This window comes from Ricinus communis, chromosome 3 (assembly GCF_019578655.1).
Source record: "Ricinus communis isolate WT05 ecotype wild-type chromosome 3, ASM1957865v1, whole genome shotgun sequence".
Lineage (NCBI taxonomy): Eukaryota > Viridiplantae > Streptophyta > Magnoliopsida > Malpighiales > Euphorbiaceae > Ricinus > Ricinus communis.
Window position 1 is genome coordinate 27,890,998 of NC_063258.1, and position 25,753 is coordinate 27,916,750.

General features: G+C 33.3%; 2 protein-coding genes across 3 annotated transcripts; both read right to left on the bottom strand.

The window, feature by feature from the left end:
• Positions 1-364: 364 nt before the first annotated feature.
• LOC8265115 lies at positions 365-13,526 on the bottom strand. Of its 2 annotated transcripts, XM_025156517.2 has the most exons (22): positions 12,396-13,526; positions 11,367-11,482; positions 10,466-10,674; positions 9,660-9,779; positions 9,164-9,292; positions 8,947-9,072; positions 8,237-8,292; positions 8,060-8,159; positions 7,838-7,955; positions 7,418-7,627; positions 6,348-6,678; positions 5,094-5,187; positions 4,715-4,823; positions 4,292-4,563; positions 4,039-4,166; positions 3,634-3,868; positions 3,110-3,298; positions 2,669-2,958; positions 2,403-2,586; positions 2,057-2,299; positions 991-1,076; positions 365-862 (listed from the first exon to the last, which is right to left on the bottom strand). In XM_025156517.2, exons 1-22 carry the CDS (start codon positions 13,217-13,219, stop codon positions 715-717), a joined length of 4,317 nt encoding a protein of 1,438 aa, XP_025012285.2. In that variant the 5' UTR covers positions 13,220-13,526; the 3' UTR covers positions 365-714. The 2 variants fall into 2 exon arrangements, with proteins under 2 accessions (XP_025012285.2, XP_048227582.1); XM_048371625.1 differs by lacking the exon at positions 11,367-11,482 and having other exon boundaries at positions 12,396-12,787.
• Positions 13,527-15,063: 1,537 nt separating this feature from the next.
• Positions 15,064-17,761, bottom strand: LOC8265114 (inositol oxygenase 4). Its single transcript, XM_002514139.4, has 11 exons — positions 17,605-17,761; positions 17,372-17,507; positions 17,169-17,250; positions 16,753-16,957; positions 16,313-16,372; positions 16,159-16,211; positions 15,924-16,046; positions 15,751-15,820; positions 15,583-15,661; positions 15,411-15,492; positions 15,064-15,312 (listed from the first exon to the last, which is right to left on the bottom strand). Exons 1-11 carry the CDS (start codon positions 17,633-17,635, stop codon positions 15,286-15,288), a joined length of 948 nt encoding a protein of 315 aa, XP_002514185.1. The 5' UTR covers positions 17,636-17,761; the 3' UTR covers positions 15,064-15,285.
• Positions 17,762-25,753: the final 7,992 nt, after the last annotated feature.

Consider the following 25,753-nt stretch of genomic DNA (forward strand, 5'->3'; position numbering starts at 1 on the left):
ATTGTTCGTTCATATCGAGGAGACAAATCTGACACGGACTATCACTTCATATTTCCCTTCTCTAAAAGAGAAACAGATGCAAGAAACCACAAATGTTTGATTTTTCCATTCTCTTGTTATGCCACTGAGGGGGAAGCAATGATACTCAACAAAGCTTACCCTTTACGCCAGGAAAGGAGGATACAAGAGAATTCCTTGGAGCTGATTCCAAAATTGTTGCTGATGCAGTAGCTAAAAACATCAAATACCCTTGGAGCATCGATGCTGTTATTTCCAATATCCATGCAGGATGTTTATCTTTAATGCAGCTCTTTCGCATTTTCAAAAAAAAAAAAAAAAAAAAAGAAGAAGCTGGAAACTAGTATTAACACCTCAATAAACAACCTCGCCATGACAATTAACTCACTATCTGGAATACAATCATTTACAATCAGCAATGTAGCTGCTGCTAAATTAAAATAAATAAATAAATAAATACAGCGAACTAGTGGATTCATTACATACAAGAAGTATGAAACCCTACTTTAAGTAAACTGCAGAAATATTTCCTTCCCACGTATAAACAGAGACAGCTATTCTCTTCTACGCTTTTTTCTTCTCTTTTTTTTCTTATTTGGTTGCAAAATGATGGGTAAGCACACACATACTCTATAAACGGTATAAACAAAAAAAGGAAGTATCAAAACTCGGTCTGTACCTATTCAATGAACGCCTTCATGATTGCCAGAAAACTTCTGGGTCATTACTGTACAGAGACTGATCTTGAATTTCTTGGTTAGCTATATGGTAATCAATCAGTCGCGCTTGAATTATTTTACAGAGCATCAATCCAGTCGGAAGCATCCACCATTCACTTTCATCCCTGCAACAGTTCGTAAACACATGCACAACTCAGAACACTCGAATGGTATACTCTGCACTTGGCATGAAAACTAGCAAGAAGTTATTATACACAATCAAACTTCTCCGCAATCCCAAAAAGTTACTTACACACTAAAATTCCAGGACTGAAAGTTCAAATGTTTTTTACTTGAGTAGATCATAAAATGTACAAATCCACATATTAAAGCAACTCCCTGCCAAAAAAGAGCAGAACACCTGAGAATTGCAGAAATGAAACAACAGATCGTTCTTTACCATTTCATAGAAAAGAACTGTCCAAAAGAAAAAGAAAACTCACAATGACTTGTTGGTTAAATAAAGCTGCATAATGAACATAAAAGTAACATTTGTTTCCAAAATACATCTACACACTAAGGCACTCATTCACTGCAGCTATCTTTGCAAATGCAATTTGTATTTCTCTCTCTCTCCCCCCTGTGCATGCTTGTGCATTAGATGTACAAATAAAAACAAATGTATGCCAGATGCTAGCCACCTACTGTTAAAACAAATGTTCTTTTAGCAGTAGCAAGGCCTAATCAAGCAAATATAACTAATTTTTCATAATTCATAAAATAAAATTTCAGGAAAAGCTTTTAGATATCGATAAAAGTAGGCACGAGCCTGTAATTTAATTTAAGAGAATTTTATTTTTTCATTACTCTTCATAACCACTATCTTGCATGCATAATAGAATCAGTCCCAATTAGATACTTGAACCTATGACCAGTCAGTTAATAGTCCACCACTTTACCATTGAGCTACTAAGGAACAGCGCAATATTAGATCTCATGGAGCTCAAGTCCCATTCTCAATCCATGACCAATATAGCTTGAAGTCTTCTTTGTAATCCCCAAACTACTTCTTAGTTTCTTTATTCCGTGCCTCTTTCATAGGGGGACCTCAAAGTGGCTCTATTTCATTTTATTCCATCCACATCCCAATTCCGCATTTAATATCCCCTTTGGTATCATTGACAGCAATAAATTGCCCAAAAGAGTAGATCTTGCTGCCTAGAAACTATCACAATTTGGTGATTTGGAAGGAATTAAGAAATTACTCACATTATGCAAAACTGGTTCATGTTTGGTCCAGGTTCTGCGTAGGTGTTTTGATCAATTTCTTCAAGCAACACATGGTTTAATGAGAATTAACAAATGGCTGGAGAACTTACAACATTGATCAAGGATGTAACATTCCACAAAGCATATAGCCGGGCCAGACTAGCTGATCGTCTAGGTCCATGACTAAACAATGCACCAATTCCAGCAGGGAATGGAAATAGTACGCCCAGAGGAAGGACAAATAAAACCAAAAGGAAATTGAGCAGTGAAATAGAATACATCTGTAGCAAAGTGAGCAGAACTAAGCTAATATCTGCCAATAGAAGTATGGAAATGAATAGACCAACCAAATCCTGCAGCGAGAGAGAGGAGCAGTCAGAAAAAAGCATCATATGCAAATCATCCAAAAGAAAAATATCAGCTATGCCAAGATAACAGTTCAAGTAATTGAAATACCTGATGGCCAACGGGTTTAGTATTGTAAAGGATGAAAGAAAAAGGATAACATATGGTCCTCCTTAATTTCAGAGTCCTTATACTGTTCCAATCCAAAATCCCTCCAAAAACCCCTCTCAGTGGCGCAGTCTGTTCACTTGCTTTTAAGTACTCCACACGATTTCCTCTGTGCACTCTAGGCAAACTGCAAATTACAGAGGAGAAGAATATTAAAAGCCAAAATTGATGTAAGAAATTTAGCACCAAATAAATCAAAAGCATAATACCACAGATGTCCTCCGGGTAAGACACATCCATCTTGACCTTCAATTGACTGTGAAGCACTCTCTTTCTCAGTCGCAGATACCACAAGCCCATATTGAAAATATCCAGAGGATGTAGGCTGAAACCATGCAAGATTGACATGTAGACTATATGTGCTTAAAGCAGGATTTGCATGTGTTTCAAGCCAACTAATGACATGACCAAAAGTAATCTTCAAGTGCCCACGTCGGACAAGTCGTAATTGAACATTTAGTCCAGCAACTACTCGGTACCAAATGGTCGGGGGAACAGACTGCAAAATAGTCAGATACAAAGTCATATGCACCACATTCCAATAGAGACATACAAAGGAAAATAACATCATTGTGCAAGTGCGAGTGTTGGGAGGAGGAACAGATGAGAATTCACAAAAATGATTCCTCGTGTTGCAACAAATATCAAACCTGACTCATGAGGCTGGTGAGTATGTTGTCACTGTGAAGGGAGAAAGGAGCCATATAACTTCCATCTCCTCCAAAAACTAAAGACAAGGGAAGCCTTTGATGAAGATGAGGAGGAAGATCAATTCTCTTTTCATCACCGCCAAGAAAGAAGTCCACATATGCAAGCATCAGATCAGAAGTTGCAGACACCTGCAGCAATATACTACCATGTTAACGAGAAAGTTGCATGGGAACTCGAGCATCATCGACTGCCACCCATTACACCTCTACAACCATTGAGAATAGCGTAAAAACCATTCAAACCGGCTTGGTGAGCTATTTCTGTGCTAGAAAGGACTTAATGGTAAGTCACATTTTTTTGATTGTGAAATACTTTTCATAAGCCATAACAACTTTATTGTGTAGTAGTTGATTCTTTGTTAATGAGTTTTTATTTAAGTTGAAGTGCAGAAATTCTCCCAACACAGAAAAGAAATGAATATTTGCAAACAGATTCAGAATGTATCTACTATCTAGGAACTAACCTTAAGCCCTTCATAGAGAGCACGTGAGCGGCAAGAGCGTAAGCAAGCATGATTATATTCTGATCGAACAAAATCACGAAGTTGTTGTAATTTCTTTTTACGACGCTGCTGTAGCCAGGACCATGAAAGTGGATACGCAAGAACGGAAAGAATGCTGAAAATTGATCCTTCCCACCATTGATAAGCAGCTAAACCATTAACCTCATCCACAAATCTATTAAAGGCATCCTCATATCTGTTGTTTGAATATCAATAAAAGAAATTCATAAAGAAAATATGACATTGATATGGGTCTTGGCAATATTAATACTTGTTAACGTTTCAATAGAGCAAAGAATATCTAATTACCAAATATAGCCACTAGATCTAACTATCAAATAAACCAAACAGAAAAAGTGAACTTACACAATTTCGATCACTTGTTCAGGAGGACAGTGAGGTAGCTGCCAAGGATCACTAAAAGTATTTGGACCCATAAAATACATCCTGTGCACATGATTCTGGGATTCCTCAGTTCTATTTGTTTCTAATACCTAAAAGGTAACAAGATCATCACCTCAAATCAATAAGTAATGATGAACAGTGAGCCTTTCATCTAGAGAAGTCATAAAAGGAAATACGAAAAACAAAGACAATGTTTGCGAAAAGGACTGCTAACCTCATTCAATGACTCCAGGAATGGAAAGGAGTGATCTATTTGAGAGCCACGCCGAGGAGGAACAAGAGCTGGTAAATCATCCCCAGCAGCATATTTCATCCGTGCAACACTAAGCACTAGAGCTAACAGGACAAGAAGACCCAAGAGAATAAAACTGAACAACCATGGACCACCAAATGTGTATACCAACTCTTCAAGAGCTGTATAGCAATTTGGCATGTGATATCTGTCAGAAATGCACTTGTATGGACAAGGCCTTTCAGTGACACCACCTGTTCAAAAAATCAGAATATGTGTGGGATACAAACACTCACGCCCAAGATTAATGCAAAGTATCAGCCAAAGGCACACATCAATACTCCAGAAAGAAAGAAATTTTATTTTATGGGGTTCGCTGGTGGAAGATATAAATGTTTGAAATACCTCGAATAGCAATGTGTATGCCACGACTTGGAAGCTCATACAATGGGCAATCATGACAAAGAGCTCTGTCAGATCCACTAGTATTCTTGTAAGTCCCAACAGGGCATTCCTGCAATGCAATTTGCACATAGCACATCGGGTAAACAAACAAACATGTTGTAGTTGGACAGATGGAGCAATTGAATAGTTTATGGACCTTGCTATTAATTTACAACGATGCCCCTGCTGATGAAATCATTTCAAGGCAACTGACAGTTTTATTGTATGATAACCAAATTAAGATAGAGGGAAAAAACAGTTTTAGAATTCGTAAGGGGCTAAAGCCGTTAGAGCTAGAAAACAGTTAAATAACATACATTTCAGGAATTTGATAAACTACCTCACAAAAGATACCATAAAGCCCTTTAGGGCAGGCCTTTCCAGTAATAGTCCCATTTCCACCAGCACGGCCTTGACCTCTACCAAATCCTCCACTGCCATAAGGGAAGAAGAAGCTTAAAATCCAACAGATACTCAAATAATCCATCATCAGCTTTTAATGAGAAAAAGAAAGTCAAAGATATTGAAATAAATCAATATAATGACCAAAAGCATGAAAAAGATTGTCTCATACAAATGAGTGGGAATATGAGCAACTAATATTGCGGAATTCCTCTTATCAAATATCTGTACATATTTTTGCCAAAAAGGGTTGACATGGAGATTTTTCAACTAAAACATTCTGGACCAATAGAGAGAGAACAAAATATGAAGTGTCTAAGGCTACACCTCTATCTAGTACCACAAGTTGAACAAAAAACAATGAAGCTGTTTGTAGCATGTATCAGTGAATAAAGCACTGCCTTTGAGCATTTTTTAATTCTTCCCCTCGTTGCATGTTTCATTCTGCTCAATAAGTGATTCCATGATCCCACAGGTAGTAATATACTCCATTTCAAAACAGCCTTCTGATACTTTCTTCCCTAAACTACAATCCCACCCCAAAAGCACACCCCCCAAACTACCTCTCTCTCTCTCTCTCTCTCACATCACCACCTTATCAATTTCTTCCTAGTTCCTCCATATGAAGCAAAAATTTCAACTTAGCGATGAGAGAAAGTGCATATCTGAATTCAACTGAAGATATTAAAGACCTATTTCTTGATGAGGTCAATGTGCACAGAACTTGAGTCTTTCGATAGAATCAATCCATTGCTAGTATTCCATATAAAGCAGATCATAAACAAACAGTCTTTCGATAGAATCAATATATTGCTAGTATTTCATATAAGGCAGATCATAAACAAACAGATTTTCTTGACAAGAGCGGCTGCCACAAAACCCTAACTATGTTTGGGGTACGAGACAATTTTGCAGCAGCATCAAGGATCAGGCTTGATAAAATAATACAACAATGCAAGAGGCACTATAAGACGATGTTCTTATGTTTCCAACCATTCTGGCCTATAGCAGTTTTACTTGCGTCTGGTTGATCATAAACACTGTGTGTGAACACATTCATGTATGTATTTATATACATAGATACACAAAAGACTATTCAAAAATCTTGGTCAAATAAATAACCAAAGAATTAGGAATATGAGAAGAAATAAGGGTTAGTATTAGTGTATTGCAAATATTTCTGAACACAAACCTAGTCTGAATGCTTCCATTTGCAGATGCAATTGGGAGATATTCATCTCCAACTGGAATATCTGACCAATGAAAGTGAACCCTTCCACCACCTCCGCCACCACTGCCCTCTGGACTGCCATGACCTCCAGTAGCTGAGATTGTAGAAGAATTACCAAGTGCTATAGTATGAATAAACAAAAGGATGGTTCCACCAGAACCACCCCCAGGACCTATGTTTGAAATCATTCTGACATCATTTTTCTTAAGGCCTTCTCCAAAGCTTTCTCCATCCACCCTAAGTGAACCATAAATAGATAAGCTTGACAGTGCATGCTCAGCGGAACCCATTACTGTTCAAGTGAAGATACAACAACGATCCACAAGAACACAGTGAGCAAAGTAATTGAAAAATATATGCTCACAATGATTAAAAAATATATATAAAAAATAAAAAAATCCAAAATCTTGCTAATGAAGTAGTCACTATCTTCTATGTTCCAAACTGCTCCTATATCTTGCAATTAATAAACTAGTCACTATCTTCTATGTTCCAGAAATAGTCGATCTTCTAGGGAGCAAAGTTACAACACCTCTGCTCATAAAAATATAAACAAATCAGTGCAGGAAGAGCACAGCAATAAAACAACATGATGAGAACTGTCTATGAGCAATTATCCAACTATTGTCCTACTACATCAGTCTGCAGAGACCATTTCTTATAAGAAGCACAGGGAAACCAAGGTTTCATACTCCCAAAAAAGAAAAGGATGATTAACATACTTAGAAAATAGAAAACCTCCACATACATAGTATATTACCTAAATGAGAAGGGGAAATTCTATAGAATGAAAAGGGTGACAAAGTAGCCTCACAAGAAAGAGCCATGTGCCAAATTATTGGCCCTCAAAATAGCACATCTCTGTGTAGTTCATACTTCAAGGCCGTAATAATTTATCAATAGCGAGCTGGATGCAAAAGCCTAGAGAATCATTTCCGCAAGTGTAAGCCTCTCATGCCATGTTCCTCAGTTTATCTTATGCACACAGCATCAAAATAAGTTACAAGGTTTCCTATTCATTATAACCTTACCTATTATACCGCCACCTGCAGTTGACCCTGCTACAGTACCATTTCCACTACCACTACCAAGTTCACAGGGCAATCCAGCATCTCCATATGCAACACCTCCATCAATAATAGTGCCATTGTAATATCCAGCCCCACCCATGCCACCATGCCCAGCACCACTGCCAAGACCATTTTCTGAAAGTTTTCCTCTCCCCAACCCACCTGTACAGCCTACAAGAAGAATAAACTAATAATATTCAGTGATATAATTTGCAGAATTTGTCATTTGACCTACCTTGGATATGAACTATTACAATACAAGGCAATGGAACAGAGAAATAAATAGTTTAATAGGAAAATTTCCATTTTATTGCTCAATTTCATGTCAATGGGTCAATCACTTCTGAAGCACACCTTCTTAATATAAGAAAACAATTATACCTAGACCAGATGCACTGATTGCTCCAGAAGACTGGACAACTAGAGTTCTAACCCAGTGAAAATGAACAACAGATCCTGTTATCATGCCTTCAACAATAACATCTTCAACTCGGCAGATCTGCAATAGTAGACAACTCACTCATAACATAAAGGATTCCTCACATCACCGCCAAGCATCCACTAATTTGACCAATATAAGCACTTAGTGCTCAATAACTGTACCTGGAGAGTGAAGGGCAGCGAAGAGTTCACATTACAATCTTCGGGAGGATGAATTAACTCCACAGGGCAGTCTTCAAAGTCACAGTAGAGCTGGGGTGTCCTATCATCAGTCAAAACTCAAAAGTTAATATCAAACAAATATAAAATGGCTGGTTTTACGGCTATGAGTATACTCACATATCATCATCACTGGCATTCTCCAAGGGACCTCGAAGAACAGAACCAGGGCCGACCTTCAAATTATGATTTAAAAAAGAAAAAAAAATCAATGGCATGACTGAAAGAAAACAGTGAGTTTAAAGATGAATCAAGTTCTATTTCTGTCCTGCAGAAACAATATGGAAAAAACAAAAATCAAATTACTGCAATCTCTCTCAAATCATTGCTCTCTCTCTATAAATCACTTTACCAGTAACTTTAACCAAACAGCGCTCTAATAAAGTTTGCATAATTTCATAATATGAAGAGCAACAACATTAAAACCGGCAGTTAAAAAACCAAGCAAATGATGTATTTGCACATTCAAAATGTGTCAATGTTGAGATAGACACAAGTGTGACACTCAATCCTCAAAAACATCAGAAGAAAAAAGAAATACACAAACACACGCACACCCCCACATTTGCATCTAAACTTCACTTCATATTTATGTTCAGTGGCAGCATACAAAAATTGTAGGCCACAAAAAACAATTGGTGAATAACTTCTTCAACTTAATAAACAGGAGGCCAGTTCTGTCAAACACATTATCCTTGGCTAGTTCATATCCAATTTTCAAAATTATAGGTAATTATCAACTGCATGAACCACATTTCTCATTACAACCAATAAATTCTCTTCAAAAAAAAATATCTAGTATAACAATCACAGGAGAATCCTCAGCTTACATTGATACTGAAAAATAATGATAAAATCAGGCGTTGTGATTCGATCATATCACCCGGTCCAGACAAATTCAGAAATCCTTGCCCATGAACTCCCAAATTTGCATTAGAATGTATCACAGAGGATTCCTGATGAAACGATAAGGAGCGACATTTCAGATATGAAAAATCACAAAGGTCAAAGTTTTGTTGTTAACAAAAAATGCTGAAGCCAACGTACCTTGAGCACAACTAAATTGCTGGCCTCAAGCAAAGATGTCGCCACAATTGCATCACCACCTCCATCTATAAGCATCTTAGAATTCCACATCAAGTGTATCTTGACAGACATACGAAGAGCCCCATATATCTATTTCCTTGAAAGTAGAAACAATGAAGACTATATGTATATACTCAAAAAAGAAAAATAACAGCTATACATTTATCAACTTCATGCCAAGATAAGATACAGTAACCGTACAGAGATTTGTACAGAAATATATGAAGAAAGTTATGTCATTTGGAAGTATAGATGAAAGAAAACAAGAAAAAAAGAAAGGCAGTTTGTAATATGTAAACTTCACCAGAGCACTAAAACAGGGGAACACAACAGACCAACCATATATATATATATAAATGTAAAGAATAAAAACTGCCTAAGTTTTTATATATAAAAAACAAAAAAGAAAAATTAAGCTTCTCCAGTAGGTATATCTTTAGCTTGGAATCTCACTTGCCTTCACAACCGAATCGCTCATTAGAAGCTCTTCTGCCATCAACTCAAACTCTGACGAGGCATAATGTGCAAGGCCAAAGCTCAAAACAGCGCCAGAAGATAAACTAATTTGTCCTCGAACCTATATGTTCCATCAGCATAGCAATATAAGCTTGAAGAGTTGTGAGTTAATGAGAGAAGTATAAGTAGAACTTTAATAACAGAAAAGAAGTGATGTTAAGAAGAGACAACATGTTCGACCACAATAAAGCTAGACCATAAAATAAAATAATAACCCAAATGTAATAGGAAGTAATAGTTGTCCAGGATGCTTTAGACCTCCATATACAAAAGCAGCTATAAACTAACATTGTAAAAGACTCTGGTGACCTAGAGAAAGACGGCAGAGCTGGGTTTTCATTATAATGTACAATCATCCTAAAGGATCAAAGTATAATTTTAAACACCAACCAGAGAAAATGAAATATGAATCTCCTATATTCACCTAGATGCTTTACTCATCAGAAAAACCACTTTACCTGTATGCTATGCATAACAACTGCATCGGTATATACAAATATTAGCAGGTGCATGACTGGAGTCATGAATAACTAGTTAAACAACTTATATAGCATAATCATGTGGTATGGACCAATTAATCATGCATATCAAAGCAGTCACATGGTATGGTCCTAATATACATGTTCAGGTGCAGAAAACAGTAATGATGCACAACAGCAACAGAAAAGGAGAACCATCACGCCCACAAAGGAGAAAAAGTAAAAATGTAACGGCACGGAAGGACACAAGATGGTAGTCATCAATAACCTGAACCCTACTCCAAAACAGCGGCACAGAAGCCTTGGCATGATCCTGGATATAAATATTTGTCCAAAGTGGCTGTTTGGGAAACTCCAATAGAAGTGTGTCAGTACTAGTGGACATGTTGTCATTGCTAACAATAAGACTCCGAGGAACAGCATCATAATATGTCCCTGCAGCACCTGAGTTTCCAAGACAACCAAAACTCCTTCCCCCTGTAAACAACACAGCAAAGATCATAACATAGTGACAGAGAAAAGAGGAAAAAGAAAACATAACATAGGGACGGGGGCTACCGGGCAATGATACCAAATTCTAAAACTTGTTGCTGGCAGTTATAGCCCCACAAGTCACATGAAGTAAACAACATAAGATCACAAAAACATCCTTAGACTACAACCTCATTGCCACCAAATCCATAAGACAGAACATGCACACTGAGTCTGATGAAACCAAACAGTGAGAACATATGAAGATTTTATATTAACAAAAAATCATCTTTAGAGCACATATATAACCAGTCATTTTGGACAAACTGAAATCAGTATACATGAATTTGTTTCACTATGACAGTTTGAAGTTCAAACTACAAAGTGAAAATAGCAACCAGAAGCCACTTATCGTCTTCTTCCCTATTCTCACCATGCGGTGGAAAGTGCAGTATGCTAAAAATACCAAGCCAAGGTCAGCCAATATAGTTCATAAAATGCTACGAAATTACAAATTAAAAAACCCCCCTTTCAGCAGACAGTCAAGTACTCTATTTTTCACTCCTTAAAATGAGCATAAACAAATTAAAATTGAATGTCAGTACTAAAAATTTTGTTCGTGTTGCCTGTGTTCTTAAGATAACAAGGATGAAATTGACGATGAGGACAAGAAGAAGAAGTTAAAGTCTAAGTCATACCATGAACAAAGAATTCTGTATCATCATGTCTGCTGAAAACATTAATAGCAACTCTCCCACCACCACCACCAGCAAATCCATTACCCCCAGAAGCACTCAGCTTACCGTTTCCAGTCCTGCTCCTCAAAGAAGAGTATTGTTAGTTGGGCAGATTTCTAGGCCACTTATGGATAACAGTTCACAATGAATTCATAGACCATATCCTTGTTAAGAAAAGAAGACTAAGAGTTGAGGCCCCAGTAATGCGACTAACAGCTAGTGCTGATTCTATATCAAACTCTGAAATTATCTTTCTAACATGGAGACCCTAGGGCAAAAGAGGAACACCTTTATAGCTCATAATTCATACTTAAATACTGCAAAGGCTACAAATGACCTCTTAAAATAGCAGGTCCTAAATATTAAAATTTCCTTCCAAACTTGTTCTGCTCTTTCATATACTTCCATTACTTGACAGATGCTCGTACATTCATACCAACAATATGGTAAGTATTAAGATTTGTGAAACTCGCCCCTGAGAAAAGCCACCTAAAGATATGTAAGAGTTTATCACTTTTACATCACAAATAACCCTTAACAGAAGCAAGCTTAGTTTGAACCACTTTCCTCCATTTGCTCTAAGAGAAAATCCAGAATCAAAAAAAAAAGTGTACCCCCTAATTTCAAAACTGCTTCCATAAAATCTATTCAAATATCAAAAATTATATCATGGTTTATGAGAATTGATTTATTTCGATTCCTGTTCTCACCTGTTGTCATTACTCATGATTTCCAACCAAATAACTCTACACTAGTTTTTTCTTAAAAAAATTGCCAACATGTTAGTATGTTCATAGTAATACCAGTAATTCTGCAAAGACAGTAAATCTACCATGCCATGAATTGAAGAGAAAACAAAAAATTACCCAGAGTAAAAATATATGAGAAATCCAAGTCCTAAAACACAAACATGCTCTGATTGCAAAACAAGCCCTATTAGCATTGTAATTAAACAAGGAAGATCCCATAAACAAAAGGGACTTAACTTACATTCTGTGAGCCTTGATATGTATACTGCCACCCGAACCACCACCACCTTTGATACCACCGTCGCCGCCATCAGCCAACAAAGTCCCTCCAACCTCAATCGAGCTAGTGACATCAAACCCAATTCTCCCACCACCATCCCCCCCATAATCCTCTTCCTTACTAGTAGTCCCACCTTTGCTTCCATAACTCCACGGCTTATGCAAATCCGACCATGAATACGCATCCCCACCCCAGACATCATCAGGCAATTTGGTATTATCTGTCACACAACTTGCACCTCTCCCTCCATGACCTCCACCCGCCCCCTGCACTCCAGAAGGGGTCCCACTAGTCTGGGCCGGAGGTTCACCAGCCAAACCAGTCACATTTATGAAGGAATTACTGATCAAAGTTACATTAAAAGCAGTAACCGCTACAGTTCCAGCTATAATACCAGAAGCTTTACCTAAACTGAAATGCTTACTCATATTAATTAGAACTGAACATCCTTTAATAGGACAGCTCAAAACAACACCGTTAAGTACATCTAAGGAACCGTTTCCCTCTATATATACATCATCAGTAAAATTCAAGCTAGAATCAAGCTTACAGACGGTGTTAAGTGAGCCAATTCCATTAAGATCCTCTTGACAGGAAACTGACGGAGCATGAGGCGGCGGGGATGGCGGCGGTGGTGAAGGCGGAGTGTAATCGCCGTGAAATGAAACGATGTCGGAGCCGATAATTGAGAAATCATCGTGAGAATCATTAGTAGTGAAACAGGGATTTATAATTACAATCACACCTATCAAAAGAAAGATTAAAAAGAAACGAGTAGAGGCCATTCTAGTAAGGAAATGATAGTCATTACAAGGATATAAAACCCTAAAAATCAGTTAACTAAGTAAAATTCAGAGAGTCTATATTTATGTGTACGTGTTTGACATTCTGGTGCTACTATATTTTTTTTTTATTATTATTATTATTATCTTAGGTTTTTCGGAATGAATTGAATAGAATTGAAATTTTGAAGGAGAAGTTAAGAAGCCGTTTAAGGAATCTCTGTCTGAATGACAAATTGACAATAGAGAGGAACAGAGAGTGACAGAGAAAGGGAAAGAACGAGGAAGATCGAGCGTAAGTTTTTATCTCTCTTTTCCTTTTTCTTTCCATTTCTGGGCTTAACTTTATTGGTCACTTGGCCCAATTTGAGATATAGCTCGAAAATTGAAAATTGGAAAAAAAAAAAGAAAGGATTAGATTGCTCCCTGAACTTCTTTCAAACGGTCAAATTAAACTGATTTTAACTTTTTTAACAAATATATTTATAACTTCTATCTTATAACACCAAATTAATCCTAATTTTGACAAAGTCAAAAAGACTGACAGTTCATGTGAACAGTATAATTTAATGTTATTATGTTTGTGAATCATCAAATTAATATTGATTTTGACAATTTTTTTCCATCATTTTTTTCTGCATTGTATTTAAGATATAATTTTAATATGCTTAATGAATGAGAGTATGCAATTAGTTCTTCAATTGATTTTAATATGCTATAATCTTACCTCAAAATTCAAAAATTCATTGTTTGTGTTCATTATTTTAAGAATTTTACTTAAAAGTAAATTACCTGATGTAAATTAATTACATTTTTTTCAATTTTTCAGTTAATTAATTAATGAAATTATGCATATTGTAAATGCATAATATTAAAGAAGTGAAAGGTGGAGTTGTCATGCATGAATCATATAAATGAATTTTGATGATTGACAAGACATTTTAAATATCAATAGAGCTTCGATAATTGGTACTAATAGTGAAATGCAATATTTTCGACCGATGTTGGATTCAAACAAACATCAAAAGAAAAGAAGCATCAAAATTAACAGTGTTTTTCTATCTTTATAGTAATAATTATTATTTCTTTTTCAAGGTTTCACATATATAATGAAAAGATGTTTCTGGATGATCCTTCTTCTTGTCTTGGTAAACTGGTCACTGTAGCATCTAAAATTTAATCAGACAAATTCACAACTGCCCCAAGAATTGACAGATAAGGGGATTGGAATTGATAAATTATGGGTTGTACTGTCCAATACGATTCATGATTTGTATTTATTTTATTTTGCTAGATAGTGCTGTAGAATTATTAGTGGTGATAGCTTATCTTACACCTGACATCAAAACGCAGGCGCCCCCACCACCAGGCACCAGCCCACACACACCCTTTCCTGAGGCTTGAAATTGATGAACTCAAAACAAAAAAAACCTGACACCAAACCACCCCTTACCAGCGTCCAAACAATCCTGAGCCTTGAGGCGGAAATGTGCCATCCAACTTTCATTTATATTTCTCTTATAATTATTCATCAATTTTAGGGATGATTCAATTTCCTTCTTTTTACTTCAACCACTCAAGATGATAAATGGAAATTTATTAAGATTCTTTTTTTAAATTATATAACTTGTTATAATCAAACCAAATTTTATCAAATGAATCTGAAAGAAGTTTTAACTATGAATTATTAGAGTGTGCTTGAATTACTTCCCTTAACTATGAAAAGAGTAAGCAATACTCTCTTCTACCCTTGAACACCCTACTTAATTTGTCCTGTTATACAATGTAAATTCGAAATTTAATGAACGATTGAAAGACAAAAAGGCAGATAAATCTTCACATGTAGATTGCAGATAAAATTTCAGTTAAATTTATGAAATTTATATTATTACAATAGATAACTCTTCCGAGTAGATGATTACACTGGCCTTCAGATATATTCAGATATGTAATTTTTTTTTTTTAAATCATATCATAACTGTGGTTCCATATTTAGATGACAATCCAACGAATCTAACTCGCCTACAAGCATCAATTGCCTTCTTAACACCAATACTTGGCCCTGCAGTTTACCATCTGAGCTTCTCTGGGAAATACTGCAAAAGAATTTAAATCTTCCAACTTAGTGAACTGAGGTAACATTTTAATTAATAAACCGAAACAAAGAACAGGAAGCAAGTAATTTGAGCATCACCTTCTTAATGAGGGATTGGTAATATGGCTTGACTGCATCAACATCAACAAGAACCTTGCTCTTGCTGTAGAGATCATACTTGCTGCAAAATTATTTTACAAATGATTGTTTGGTTATAGTAAATGAAATAGGAAGTAAGTAAGAAGTGAAAAGATAATAAAGTGAAGGTTACTTGAAGATGTGAAGCCACTTCAGACTTTCTTTATCTCCCTCATTCATTAGGTGCATGTATGCTCCTGCCCTGTGCAAAGCTAGAGAAAAATGAAATGTAATATCATTAGTTATTTTAGTTTCAATCTTAATATATAATGCGGCTAATATGAAAGCGATTAACACTTACGATAGAAGGAATGGAATCGAACAATGAACAATGCAGCTGGAGGTAGAGTAGTTCCATTTTCCTTGGCCACCTGCACATAATTTAAGAGATTAAGGTTCACTTTCCATAGTATTTACCATGATTGCATATTTAAGTTCTCCATAGTTACGGAAGGTGCAGACAACACAACATACCAAGTACATATAGTCGTCATGTCCCCATGAGATCATTACATTTTCCAGCCCACATCCTTCCTCATAAATTCCATTTTTGGTGCTGTAGGTAGGATTTTTGGAATCTGGATTTTCCTTGAAATACTACAAAAACCAAAACACTTTTTTCGTCACATTAATTGGATTATTAACAGTTTCATCCAAGTTAGCTATATATGTCAGGAGACTTTATAACTGAGCTCTTGAGGAAAATTACCGTGTGGTGAATATTAGACTCATCAAAAGCACAGCCAAGAGGGAATGTGTCTCCTATAGTATAGAAATTAAACATTCAATGAATAATTCTTATGATATCCAAAAGAAAGGGAGAAAGATCAAACGTAAATTAATAGTCCAAATACAGTACTCACCCACAACAGCCCATTGAGGAAGTTCTCCAAATTGAGGGAGAAGAAGAACCTTTCCAAGATCTGTGACCCCAAAAAAAACAAAATGACCAATTTAGTTACTTTTTTTTGTTTACCTTATCAGTATCTACAACTTGCACAACTATCATTATTAAATGGATTTTTCTGCACCAAGGGATTTTGCTGTTATCAATTAGGGTAGGACCCACTACCTAGAAGGTTTGGTGGGAAAAGTTAGTTTTACTTTTAGTAGAGATAAGGATCTTTTGATTGAATATGAATATTCTTTGATTATACAAACCAAGAGAAGAAAGAAAGAACCGAAAAAAAGATATATATTTTTAATTAGCTTTTACTGGGTAGAAAGCATCGAGCAATATACTACCATGAATAAGAGCATTAATTAGCTTTTACTGGGTAGAAAGCATCAAGCAATATACTACCATGAATAAGAGCAGTCAAGTGCAGCCAATCTTCATTAGGGTAATCTTTCCTAATAGCTTCAGCAGATTGCAATAAATGTTGAATTTGGGGCTCATCCAAATCAGGATCACTATCATCTACAACTTCGTTAAGGAGCTCACAGCATTCCCATATGCTCATAACAGCTTTGTCCAGTTTCGAATACTCTTCTCTCATCTTCTTTACCTGCATTGGCAGTAAACCATTATAACCAAGCCCAAGACACCTCAGAGCATAACATATATGCACATATGGCTTGTTATTAGAATTTTTGGAGGAGAAGAGCTATCAGGTTTGACAGCATTATCAGAGAGCACTGGCGCACTCTCGGTCACTGGATTATAAGCCCCCAGCGACCCTTGTTTACGTATTTACAAGACTGGGAAAGTTGGCTTACGAAATCATAGGTTTGGTTAATGTGTTGTTGGCGGTAGAATTCCTCGACAGACTTTTTCCTTTCACTTTCAGCACTGTAATCCCTGCAACGTTTTTGCACCATTCCATAAAGGTTTTCATCAGATTTCCGTCAATGAAAAACAACCCAACTTGTATTAGGAAAAGAAAAAAAAAAAAAGTTGTAAGAGTTTCGTAAATAGAGACCTGAAGGAATTCCCAAAAGCATTGATTTCCGGTGCATCAAATCCTTCGTCTGAAGAAGTTTTAGGCACAGGAAATCCACCGTCCAAAACCAATTCCTTAACATCATCCTGGTGTTTCTGGTCATCCACTCGTGACCCTAACAAGCAAAAAAACAAAAGATTTATAAACAATCAAATAAGAAAACCAAAAGGGTCATTAGCAACATAATAAAAAAATGAACGATCAATAGATACCAAGCTCAGGCTGGTTGATGAGGATAGTCATTGTGGCACCAAATAAAAAGAATGAAAAAACAAATAAATGAAGAGACGCGAGAAGCAAAGAAGAAGAAGAGGAGGAGAAAACAAACGCTTCAAAAGAATGGGTGTGGTAGGAGATTCCTGATGATGAGCATATTTATATTACCTTAAAACAAGTCCTTCCTTGAGAATTGGAAAGTTTCCAAGTCCTTAGCAGAAAATCTAGCATTTTTCCTTTAATCCCGAAAGAAGCGTTCTATTAAAATCCACTACTATAACAATACATTTTAATTACCTAATCCACACTCCAAAATTATGCGCGTGACTCCACACATCAATCGTAATTGGGTTAGTGGATAATCTTAATTTAAGTTTTAACTCTTCGTGTTTATCCTTTAAAAGTAACATTACGTAATCGTTATTATCATTAACAAATAATTCTGGATTAGTTTCTAACTCTAAATGTTTACTAAAATTAACTTTTATATATATATATATATATATATATATATATATATATATATTTTTTTTTTTTTTTTTTTTTTTTGCATGGAAGGATATTTCAAATTTGAAGTATTTGCATGTGAAAGGACTAAATCCTGAAAGGAAAAGAAATTGAAGCCACTAAACCCTGAGTCAGCCAAACGTGGACATCATATCTAAATCTGTTGCCACTGACGCAGCATCTAGTCATGGACAACAAGCATTTTGACTTTCTGTTAATAAAATTTCCAGAAAATCAACGGATGAGATGCGAGCGTTGGAATTCATCGGGCCGTCGAGTTTTTAATTAATCAAGGTAAATAAGTCATTCTTTGTTGGAGGTATGCGAGCAAGTTGGTGAACTTGAGAGGAAGCCAGCTGAGATTTCTTTTTTTGTTTTCTTAAGAAATAAATATCAGAAACAGCCGGCTATCGTATCAGTTATATATATGGCCAGTGGGAGCCAACCGACACTTCCTAAACAAATATATATATATATATATATATATATATATATATATATAAGTATTTTGCTTTGCTTTTCTTTTAAGTTGGATTTTTTTTTATTTTTTTGTGTGAAAATGTAGTGGCTGAATGTCGACATCTAAAAATTAAAGAGCCACGGAATTTTTGAAGTATATATATATATATAAATAGAATGACACTGTGAGGCACGTTTGAGGTCCAAAATTGCATGCGAATATCCTGCGAGTTATTATTGGGCAGCAAACTATATTTAATAATATGATAAGGTTTCTGTGCCATGATAATTAGGCTACTTTCTTTTTTAAAATAACAATAATAATAATATATAATGTGGATCAATTATTAATAAAATTTATAATTAAAATTATCTCGGACCCCCTTTAAATTAGATTCATGATTTATTTATTAAGTCAATACCATGAGTTAATAAATAAAATTAATCCCTTAGTTTTTTTTTTTATATATAAAAACAAATATTGATTCTTTAAAAAATAATAAAAACACATTCTTATTTTCTTCTCTTTTCGTGAATTATTATTGTTTATTACTTTCTACTCATGGGATATTTGTATTGTGTGGATTTCTACAGGGTGATATCAAAATAATTTATTATATTATGAAAAAGTTTAAATCAATATTAATTATATTACTAACTAAATCCGATTTATTAGAAAAGAAAGGCATTAACCGGTATCCATAATGCAAGTGAAAGTGATCTGCTGGGTATCACCGAGAATGGTAACAACAGATCAACAGATAAATCTCATTTTTGAAGTAATCACCCAGGTTAGGGAAGATTTGCTTTCCATAGTTGCAGGATAGATATCAATAAAATGGCCAAAACCAATGAACAGTGATTTTCTACTTAATGTCAAACTTTTCAGTTCAGCAACCAGCTCTCCAACAACCATAAAAATTCCCAAAAATTATCTGTGATTTTCGCCCAATGCCCTCTTCCATAGCCAACTAATGTGATTCACACTTAAAATGTCCAATCCAGAATGGGACATTAAGAGATGGGGACAGGATATTTCGTAGGAAAAGAAATGAGCCATGATATGCCTATCTGGGGGGCGTTTCAGTCTGCAACTTGGCACAGAGGTGTTGTTAGCATACGCATATAAAAAATATTTATACATGGACCATGGTCCAGTGGCTCGAATGGACCATTTACTAATATTTGTGGTGAGACAGTGATCTCTCTTATTGTGGTGCAACAGGAGCAATACGATTCTTTTCTTTCTTTTATTGTTAGAAAGCTGACTCTGGGCTTAACATTGGGCAGCGAGGATGGGCTTGGATCAGATCAGTTTGGTGGTCATGTTGGGCATCAGTAACCAACCCATGCAGCAAATAATAATAATAATACAATAATCTTTATGCTTTAAGATTATAGATTTATAAAAATATGAAATGTTTCAGTCTAAAGAAAGGATTAAATTTCAAAAATTTCCAAACTAGAGCATCCAACCACAGCAAAAACCAAAAACAAAACCCTATATCTGCTGATAGCTTGTTCAGCAGTAAAACTCTTTCTTAGGTGGCTGGGTCCTGCGGGTAATTTACAGAGTTAATTCAGCCCATCTTCTACACCAAATTAACACATAATTTGAGATAAAACACAGGCATTGGATGGTGCTGCATTTTCCTTAGTTTCTGTGATACTATATTATTATTCCTTCCCAAACCAAAGAAACTTATTTAGGTGAAACTGTTCTATTAATTAACTTCAATAAGCTACCAAGTAAGACAACAATGGTACATAGAAAAAGATAATAATAATGCATTTTAAAATCAAGAATCATCTAAAGTATGATATCTGCATCTGAAAGAATAGATGTTCAGGAATCATATGCTAGTTTCTGAGTTTTATTATTCTGATGTATCTTTTCACTTGCCATATGTAATATCTTTTAATAATAATAACAATAATAAAAAGTCAATTTTTGTTATTTAGGTGATTGGTTGAGCAAAAGTTTATATTATCCATTTCAACTTCATTATATATTATGAAGACATTCTTCCACTTTATAGACTCAAAATCTGTAGAAAGAAGGAAATGACTTTATGGGTTAAGATGAAGTTTGGTTTTTGGGGTTCTTAATTCAAATTTGGATTTTTTCTTTTTCTTTTACTGTTATCTGCTTTTTCATCATTAGTTGCGCTGCGGGCTGCATCCGGGTCCCAATTGCTTGTAAATGACAAGTCTGTGCGAGTGAACTTATTCCCAATTTTCTTTTACTATATTGAGGAGAATCCAACTCTAACATCAGTTGTTATTACTATTATTTGTTGTTACTATTCTTCTTCTTATTATTATTATTATTATTATTATTATTATAAACTTTTTTCAATCCCTTTCTCACTTGTTCTTCATTAGATTTCTCTTTTTTTTTTTTCCATACGATTTAAAATCTTCTATGTTTTTATATTATTGGCTATTTTTTCCTTTTCTTTTTTGTCCTTTACAGAGGTGTTCTATAAGAACATTTATAATGATATGAGAGATGAAATTGGAAACATCAGTCAGTTCGGTGTGTTTACAATTGCATCTTGGATTAGAAGCATAATAGTGTTGGATATGTTTGCTATATTTTGAAAATCTAGTCTCAAAGGCTTCACTTTGTATTTGTTGATTAGCTTTGTACACAGCCATTAATTGAATATTAAAGAAATTTATTAGTTCAATGAAAGAGATGCACTTTAAAAATACTGAGGTAATACTTAGTAATATCTTTATTTTGGACTAAATTTTATTCTAATTTTTAATTGTCATTGTCTAATTATTTTTTATAGAAAAAGAAAATTACATGCATAGACAAGTGTAAATATTACATAATAAGGGTATTAACAGATGTTTCACCATAATATTGAGCATCTAACGAGCCACATATTCCTTTATTGGTTACATAATAATGGTATCAACAAACCCTTCATCATAAAAATTAGATTCTCCAATTCTTACACTGGAGTTTTCTTTTCTGAGAACAGAAATGACCCTTTTCATTTGATAATTTATAATCAGATAATTGAAGGTCTATAAATTCAGCCTAGTCCCCATGGATTAGAACAATAAATTTCACTAAAACAACAACAATTTCTTAACAGTAATTCACTTTGCAAAGAATGTCAATCCCGACTGTTGCAGTTAAGACAATATTAACCAAAACAAAGGTCTTGTAACTACAGTAAATAAAATGGTTATATAGAAAAACTATATTCCTATCATTGGAATAAATAAAAGCTCCAAACTTTATTTTTTTATATTTTAAAATTCTAATTAGAAATTAAATTCTATATTTTATTACTAGGTCCAAATTATGTACATATATTAGAATGTTTCAGTACTTTAATAGTATGTTTTATATACATAATATGTAGAAATATGTGATTATTGTCTCATTTTAGTTTTATTGTCTAATTTCAAGTATTAATAATAAAAAAAAAGGAGAACATAAGCTACATATTTATAAATGGACTTAAATTGGACTACTGTTGTTGAGGCTCAAAATAAAGACACGCGGGCTACTTATTGTCAGGCCTAACTAAATATATAAAGACCCACAAAAAAATTTAATTAATTATTATATAATTATGAATAACTACTTTTAAGTTATTTATTTTATTTATGATAGTTAAATCATAACTATCAGAGGTGCTGCGCTTGGAGAAAGACTCTATAAAATAATTTTTATAAGTAATGGAGATCTTTTATATGAAAGGGAGGAGAACTCTCTCTTATCTACTTTCTGCATCTGTCCACCATTATTTTCTTTATATTTTTTTCATAAATATTTTAGTTTAGTTTTCACCTTTTAAGATTTAAAGAGTTTTTCAAGAAGTGGAGAGTAAGGACCAATTATCTTCATACTTAACGAAATTCTGAATTTAAAAAAAAAATTACTTTATTATTTTATATCTTTCTATTTAATAACATATGATCATTGGATTAAATATGTCAGTTTAGTTTTCATAAATATTTAGTTTAGCATTTTTTAGTTTTGTATGAACCTTATTATTTATTTTATTCAATGAGTCATTCCTTTACCTTTATATATTTATTAGTTTCAATTATTATTGTTAGTTAACCATCATATAAATTTAATGATAGTAATTATTATGAAAATATTTAGGTTGAATGTATTAGAGACATCGTCTTTGCTTCAATCTATGTTGGTAGAAGAAACTTTAGTTGCATTATTAGCTTGAGTAATTAAAGGAAAAGTCATATCACCATCTCATTCATTAGATCTAGGTTTAAAGTAAACAAAGGGATTATTGAATAACTGACTAGGGTAAATACTGTTTTTAGCATATAGTTTTCATACACTATATCATTGCATATTTACTTTATAGTTTATTATATTTTACTTTATAAATATTATTCTCTCAAAGATATTGGTTTTAAGTGTTTAAATTTACTTTTATTGTTTTAAATTGATAATTAGTCTGTATAATAAGTAGTTTTATAGTTCCTTGAGATATCGATTTCGTGGTGAATTTACCGCTTTACTATAAGAACGGTTTGTGTACTTGCAAGTACTAACTTATACATATCATTTATGCTTTTTAATATATTTATTTAATTATTTTAAAATTTTAAAATAAATATTTATTCCTTTAATTTGATTTAAAAAATGACTTTTAGATGTTTTTTTTTTAAATTTCAAGATAAAAAGATAATGCAGAAAGTTGATTATGCTTACTAAAACAATAATAATTATGAATTAGTAAAAATAATTTATCCTAAACTTAATAATATGTCTATTAAAATCTCATATATGCATATTTAATCATATATTTTACATCTAAATATAATAATTTTTTTATCGACTCACTAATTTTTATGTTAGCAAGTAGAATTGACTTGCCACATCATTCTTTTTATTATAAAATTTTAAAAATTATTATCAAAAAATATTTTTTTAAAAAATTGAAAGTAAATATATTTATCTTATAATTTCAAAATAGTTAAATAAAATTATTAAAAAGTGTAAGAAATTTAAAATTTAATTTAAAATTAGACCTATTTTAATCTACTGTTTTCCTCAAAGTAGATTATTATAAAAATGATTATTTTCCTCAAAGTTCTTATTATAATGGTTGGAGCACTTAGTATCAATCATGTACGCCATTTGATTTGAATATCAAGTAGATAGACGGTTCAAACCTAATTACTTCTTTTTCTTAAAAAAACATGAAATCATGCCCTGTAATTAAAAAATGTACCCATCAAATCATGCTAATAATAAATGTAACTTTAGTGCTTCAAACCCCAAATATTTACCAAAGAATAACTTAAGATTAGATTAATATCATATATTTAATATAAAAGTCAATCATCAATTGTCCTGGAAGATAGAAATTTGGCTACCCCTGAAAGAACTGCCTTATTCGATAGTGACACATTCACCAGTGGCGGACACTCTCTATAGCATGATCACTTCTTTAGCTAAGCTTTTGTCAATTTAAAATTTCATGTCACGCTTCAAGATTGATTAGTGTTAATATTGGTTTAAAATAATAATGTAATGAATAAAGGCAAAAAGAAAAGATTGATGATGGATTGGAATTACCATAGGTTCCACTAGAAGAGGTACCCACCATGATTGACAATGAAGCATCACTTATATCTTATAAATAAAGCATTTATAAATAATATTATTTTATTTTATTTGAAGTGAAGTGAAGTTGTTGTTGTTGTTGTCATCTCATCTCCTTCTATTGTTCTTTTTCTCTTTAAAATTTTGAATAAGACAATAATTGGAACTCGGAACTATGTATTATATATATATATTCCCAAAGGATCCCAACTATGAACTATTTCTCCTTCGTTATAAATGAGAAAAATCAGTAGCATTTTACATTTAGTAAGTAAGTGTTGACTTGGAGGTTTCATACGCATCCACAATTCGATATTACGAAGAGTATTAGTTTACAACTACCGCGTTGCCCTCCACCGCTATTAAAAAGAAAACATTTATTAAAATATCAATTTGTTACTAAATTTTATACCATGCAATCCAATGGAAATTTGAATAGATAATAGAGTTATTCATTTAATTAAATATTTAATGCAATAAAAGTTTGAATAATAAGATCTTCTATTTAATTTAATATTTAGTTTTGTTAGTGAAATAATAATTTATATATTAGTATTTTATTATGTTATATAAAATAAATTAAAACCAAGCTTATTACAATATAAATTTTTGAAAATTTATACAAATATATTATTTTTCAGATAAATATTTTTTAAAATGAGACTTAAAATTTATTTATATATTATAGTATTTATTTTTATTTATAACTGTTCCAAATTGGAACTAGATTCTTTTATAAATATGTAGAAGTTATCCGTACAGAATATCGTTATAGAGGGGTTTTACTGTATTATTATCATTAAACATTCACTATGATCGACCATTATTATTATATTTTTCGTATTTGATAACATAAATTTAGAGTTTAACAACTCAAAACGTCATTTTTTAACAATTAAATCGATCTTATCAGACAAATGACTTATTAAATAGAAATTTAATGATTAAATAAGGAGTTGTTAAGCTCCAAACTCACGTTATCAAACACAGATAATATTATGATAATGATGACTCATTAGAATGAAGGTGACCAAAACCTTGCAAATCGAGATTTTTAAGATATTTTCTCTTGTCGAAATTTATAACCATATAGCTCTCTTTATTTAAAAAACATATATACTAAAAATTGTAAAATACTAAACCACGTTGAATTTTTTTGTATAAAATTTTGATATATTTAAACCTAGTTTAAGTGAAGATAACGGTTGTTTTTAACGTTGAAAATTTTTATATTCAAATTATTTTCTTCACCTTATATGAATTTTCACTTTTACAGTAAATAAAAATGAATGGTTAACTCATATTAGAAAAAAATAAATGTAAAATTCTACTCTTTAGTTTCACTCTTTTTTTCATTATTATTTAAAAGCTTTACAAACAAGTAAAATAACTGCAAATACCTCGTTGTTTGGCTTTAGAAAAAAAATACTGAACTCTTTTTTTAAAAATAGAATCGAGAACATAGAATTAATTTAAAAGACTTGCGCATCTATAATTTTGTATTATTTATATAGCATCTTTCACCCATTATTTTTTCTTTATACGGGTATATATTAATACACTAAAATAAA

Coding starts and splice junctions, on each gene's coding strand:
- LOC8265115 (XM_025156517.2), bottom strand. CDS start 13,219: ATGGCCTCTACTCGTTTCTTTTTAATCTTTCTTTTGATAGGTGTGATT. Junction 11,483..12,395: donor CATATCAAGGCTCACAGAAT/GTAAGTTAAGTC, acceptor TTTGAGGAGCAG/GACTGGAAACGGTAAGCTGA. Junction 3,299..3,633: donor CTCTCTATGAAGGGCTTAAG/GTTAGTTCCTAG, acceptor ATATTGCTGCAG/GTGTCTGCAACTTCTGATCT.
- LOC8265114 (XM_002514139.4), bottom strand. CDS start 17,635: ATGACTATCCTCATCAACCAGCCTGAGCTTG. Junction 15,662..15,750: donor TCGATTCCATTCCTTCTATC/GTAAGTGTTAAT, acceptor ATTTTTCTCTAG/CTTTGCACAGGGCAGGAGCA. Junction 15,493..15,582: donor AAGTGGCTTCACATCTTCAA/GTAACCTTCACT, acceptor ATAATTTTGCAG/CAAGTATGATCTCTACAGCA.